Source organism: Pinus tabuliformis, chromosome X, assembly GCF_031772625.1.
Source record: "Pinus tabuliformis cultivar Carrire ecotype Pingquan chromosome X, CPIR1, whole genome shotgun sequence".
NCBI lineage: Eukaryota > Viridiplantae > Streptophyta > Pinopsida > Pinales > Pinaceae > Pinus > Pinus tabuliformis.
The window spans coordinates 1,300,524,882-1,300,529,988 of NC_142308.1; the positions used below are offsets into that span (position 1 = coordinate 1,300,524,882).

The 5,107-nt window shown below is 37.3% G+C and overlaps 1 protein-coding gene across 1 annotated transcript; it reads right to left on the reverse strand.

The window, feature by feature from the left end:
- Window positions 1-2,363: 2,363 nt before the first annotated feature.
- Window positions 2,364-4,363, reverse strand: LOC149144811 (cytochrome P450 750A1-like). Its single transcript, XM_089447425.1, has 2 exons — window positions 3,325-4,363; window positions 2,364-3,239 (listed from the first exon to the last, which is right to left on the reverse strand). The coding sequence occupies exons 1-2, from the start codon at window positions 4,297-4,299 to the stop codon at window positions 2,616-2,618; spliced, it is 1,599 nt and encodes a 532-aa protein (XP_089303551.1). The 5' UTR covers window positions 4,300-4,363; the 3' UTR covers window positions 2,364-2,615.
- Window positions 4,364-5,107: the final 744 nt, after the last annotated feature.

Here is a 5,107-nt window from a genome sequence, read left to right on the forward strand (position 1 = left end):
CTTAGGATACTCGCAATCTTGTCATTGGTCCCTTGGATAAAAGAAAGATGAACACTAGAAAATTGATCCTTGATATCTTTCTTAGTACTAGGACCTTTTTCAGCTCTAAGGAAAGCCTTAGTACATTGGTGTCTACTATATCTATTATTAAAGAAAACACTTAGGAGATGTGCTTTCTCTTCATTGAGATGGTTGTCATCAGAAACACTTAAAGCTCTAGTCGCTAAGGTGTTGAGAAAACCAAGCTTTTGAGCTGGGAAATTATGAGAATTAGCATGAAGATATTGTTCCGTATGAGTTTTCTTACGAGATACCTGATGAGAAAAAGAGCCATCATCATTCCTTGAGAGGAAAACGTCAAGGAAGGGCAGACTACCATTACTTTCAAATTCCATGGTGAACTTTATGAAACTAGATTGATTGTTAAGATGAAGGAAAAATAGTTCCAACTCTTCCTTACCATGGGACCAGAGGACACAAGTGTCATCCACAAACCTCTTCCACATCTTAGGCAGAAGATGAGAAGAAGCCACTAAGGACTTTGATTCAAAATCCTCCATGAATAGATTAGCTACCACAGGGGAGAGGGGGGAACCCATGGCGACACCACAAGTTTGCTCATAGAATTCCCCATCGAATGAAAATAAAGTAGAAGTAAGACAAATACCAACTAAATTAGTTGTATCAAGATCCGTAATGCGCTTGGTGACTTCGATGACCCCGTTGATAGGGATATTAGTGTAGAGGGAGACCACATCGAAGCTCAAAAGCTTGTCATCTAGATCAAGCTTGAAACTCTTCAACTCATTGACAAATGATGCAGAGTCCTTAACGAAGGATTCTGTATGGTCAATAAGGGGCTTAAGCTTCTGGGCTAAATATTTAGCAAGAAAATAAGTTGGCCCTCCTATCGTGTTGACAATGGGTCTCAGAGGAGCCATTTCCTTATGAATCTTTGGCAGGCCATAGATTCTGGGGGTAAGAGGGCAACTTTCTATAAGCTTATGATTGAATGAGTTGACCGAGCTACTAGCCCTTATAGCAAGAGCCACACTTTTGGAAATCTTCTTTAGGAGATCCTTGTTGAGTTTCCTGTAGCTCCCGCTATTATGGAGGTAGTCCAACATCTTCCGACGGTAATCATCTTTATCAAGAATAACCACAGCACCACCTTTGTCAGCTTTGAGAACAACAATATTCTTATTATTGTTTAACGATTTGAGAGCGTTAAACTCAGGTTTGTTGATGTTGTTCTTGGGGGGCTTCGTCTTTCTAAGGACAACCGCACAGTCTTGACGAATGATATCTTTAGTGACATCTGGTAAGTCTCTAATAACATATTCAATGTCAAAGATGATATCATCGACCACGATATTTCTAGGAACAAGAGAAAAATTTAAACCTTTCTCCAAAAGACTAAAGACGGGAGGATCAAAAGAAAAGCTAAAGAGATTGACAACACTATTACTAAAAGAGGAAATAAAATTGGGACAAACATTATTATCCAAACCCAGAGCCTTATTACCAATCCTAATATTATTACAATTATCAAAATTGAAAAAAAAAAGTCACTATTATTATTATTATTATTATCATTATCATTATCATTATCATTATCATTATCATCATCCAAAAGTAAATTATTATTTCTATTCTTAATATTAATATTCTTATCCAAATTGAAAATAAAATTAATTTATTATTATTATTAAACTAAATAATATTATTATTATACAAATTATTATTATTCAATTGAATATTATAAAAAATATTGTTAATAGAACCACTTCCACTATTTTGAAAACTAACATGAACTAAAAAATAATCAACAGACAACGAACCTGAGGGAATCTGGTGAATTTGTAAGGAATCCGCTGAATTTACAAAGTTATTAGATTCGAAACATAAAACATGAGAATGTTCCAGCTTCACCCTAGATGGTGAAAAGGTGAGAAACATTGTCAAGACGAGAGAAGTAATAGTATTTTATAAGTGAGCACAACTTTTTCACTTAACTCAATTTGGAAATAATGTTTTTTAATTAATTTATTTATTTAGGAAAAAATTGATTTTTTTTATAATTTTAGGAATTATATATTTAGCTTATAAAATTTTGAATTTATTTATATATTACATTCTAAACCATAAAAAATTACAATATCCATAAAATTTATATTAATTAGACAAGTGTCATAATTACTTAGATTAATAATAGATTGATTTCACAAAATATTTAAAAAAATTATATTAGTTAAACAACGCCCATAATTATTTAGATTAATGATAATAAATTGATTTCACAAAATCATTACAATAGAGAATTCAAAGCTAGTAACAGAGATGAAAATAGGCTGATACTGATTAATATTTAGACAGAAAAATACAAAGTTACTTTTCTGTCTGCATGATATTTAACAGAATCCCAAAAAACAGAGTTGATTATATGACTTGCTTTCTTATTACTCATATCTTCTTACGCTACAAGCTTATGAGTAACACCTTTAGAAATTTGACAAATGGTACAAATTAGAACATGTAAAGAAAGCATTGGTCGCGAAAATAAGAAAGCGGCAGGGTGCAGCCTTGCCACTCCTCGGCTTCATAGAACAACTGTTCTAGAGTGGAAAGCTTACCCTCAATGTTGGATAAGCAATCAGCGGAACTTGCCTTGGAATCGAGGACCCACATACTTCCGTCATATCGAGCTGGGACGGATCACCTTCAACTCTCCAGTTAAAAATGTGCAGCAGCTGAGCCAATGCAAGTTCAATGGTGGGAATAGCCATGGGTGCCCCTGGGCATCCTCTCCTTCCTGCACTAAACGGAATCATACTGAAGTCTGATTGATCTGTTGAATTGACATGTTCATCCTTCATGAATCTCTCCGGCTTGTATTCGCAAGCATCTGCCCCCCACACATTGGGATCCCTTCCTATAGCCCACACATTCACAATCAACATTGTTTTCTTAGGGATATGGTATCCTCCGACTGTCACAGCCTCTACAGATTCATGAGGAATCGCTAGCACCGCAGGTGGGTATAATCTTAGCGTCTCTTTCACCACGCAATGGAGGTATTTCATGCTTGCTACATCAGATTCATTCACTTTTCGATCTTTGCCAACCACACATTCGATTTCTTCTTGCAAACTCTTCATCACATGGGGATGTCTGAGCAGCTCACTCATTGCCCATTCTAACGTAGTCGATGTCGTCTCCAAACCAGCTGCGAGCATGTCCTGCACAAATACGAATTTAATCAATGCAAAATATTGAAAGATTCAAGGATCATAAATGAGGATAGAATGGCCGAGACATATATACAAGCACGACAGCCTTCACAGTTTCCCGCGTCATTTTGGAGTCGGCCTCAGCTTTCTCGAGCAACACATCGACGAAATCTTTTACATAGGGCGCTTCCTCTTTCTGCTGATTCGAGGTCGACGACGCCATGTGATGAGCAACGTGGTCGTCTAATATTTGCTCTGCAAATGCATTGAATGCGTTATGCATCTTCTTCATGCGCCCTTTGATACCTTGCAGATCAAGCCAATCCAGACAAGGAATAAAGTCTCCGATGTTAAAAGCTCCTACTGTAGATATCAGCTCTACTATTAAATCCTTAAAACTTTCGAAATCGCCACCCAAATCATCGTCACTAAATTTCCTCCCGGCCAGCACCCGCCAAATTATGTCGGAGTTGAGAGTAGCGATGGCCTTGCTCACATCCACGCCTTTTATTCCGCTCTCACTCTCCTCCCAGATTGAACGGATCACCGCAGACACCTCTTCCTCTCGCACGGGCCTGAAGGACTCGATTCTTTTGGCAGTCAGGAGTTCTAATACGCATATTTTTCTCATTTGCCTCCAGTGATCTCCATACTGAGCGAAGATCACATCCTGATAGTTGAAAAATATATATTTCCCGGAGGATGTTAGAGGCCGGCTGGAAAACACCAAGTCATGGGTTTTAAGAAAGAGTTTGGCCATCTCAGAAGAAGAAACGACGATAGTAGGGACAGAACCTAAACGCAGAGAGAAAATGGGGCCATATTTGTCAGCAAGGCCTTTAAGAGTACGGTGAGCGGGCTGTACCAATTGGTGGAGATTTCCGATTATTGGCCATGGAAAGGGTCCTGGAGGCAGTCTCGCCCTAATTCTTCTCTTCTGCAATAGCCATATGAAGACCAAACAGAAAAATAAACCAACAATAGCTGCTGTGACAGCACGCTCGCGGCCTGCCATTAATGTTACGGGCAGACGGAGAGACAGAATAGCAGTAAACGTATGAAATTCCATATCGAACACACTAAGAGAAACATTGGTTGGAAGGAAGAACCGTATGGTATTTAAAGCCACCCGAGATTTAGGAAAGCTCACTTTAACCCGACAATTTCAAATTTAATATAAACCGACACTGATTTTGAAATATTCCCACTGTTCTGGAATAACAATAATAATGAAACGGTAATAATCTGCATTAAGGGAGAATACAAATCGTGTAATAGAGTGTATAATAGTAGGGGATATAAGATTCTTGAGCGGAGAGGCTCATTCTACAGTCCAGTATGATGTGTAAACTTGTTTGTCCGTCATCAATGTGATGTGTAAATTTGTTTGTCCGTCATCAATATGATAGGGGATATGGGATTATTGAGTCGAGAGTGCTCATTCTACAGCCAGTTTGATGTGTAAACTTGTTTGTCCTTCATCAAAATTGAATTGAAATTTTTATCATGTTGGTCAAAAAAATAAAAAAATAAAAAATTAACTATCCAAAACATTTAAAAATTTAAATAACTATACAAAACATTTAAATAATGTCTAGGCTCATATTAGATCCATATTTAAGATGGATCTATGCTAGTTGTAATAATGACTAGTGTTGTTATTAAAACCCCCCAAATGTTTGGCCATATTTTGTCTTTGCCTTGAGTTCTCTCCTACCGTATTCTCCTTCTTGTATTCTCTCATTTTTAAGATTACATTGAGTCGATTGGATTCCTTTCGGAATGATCCTACTGATAAGTGTGAGCTAGCTCAAGTTTAGCGTTAATTAGTTGTTGGGAGAAATTGAGGCGTTGCACTCCTCATTTCACCTTCAATT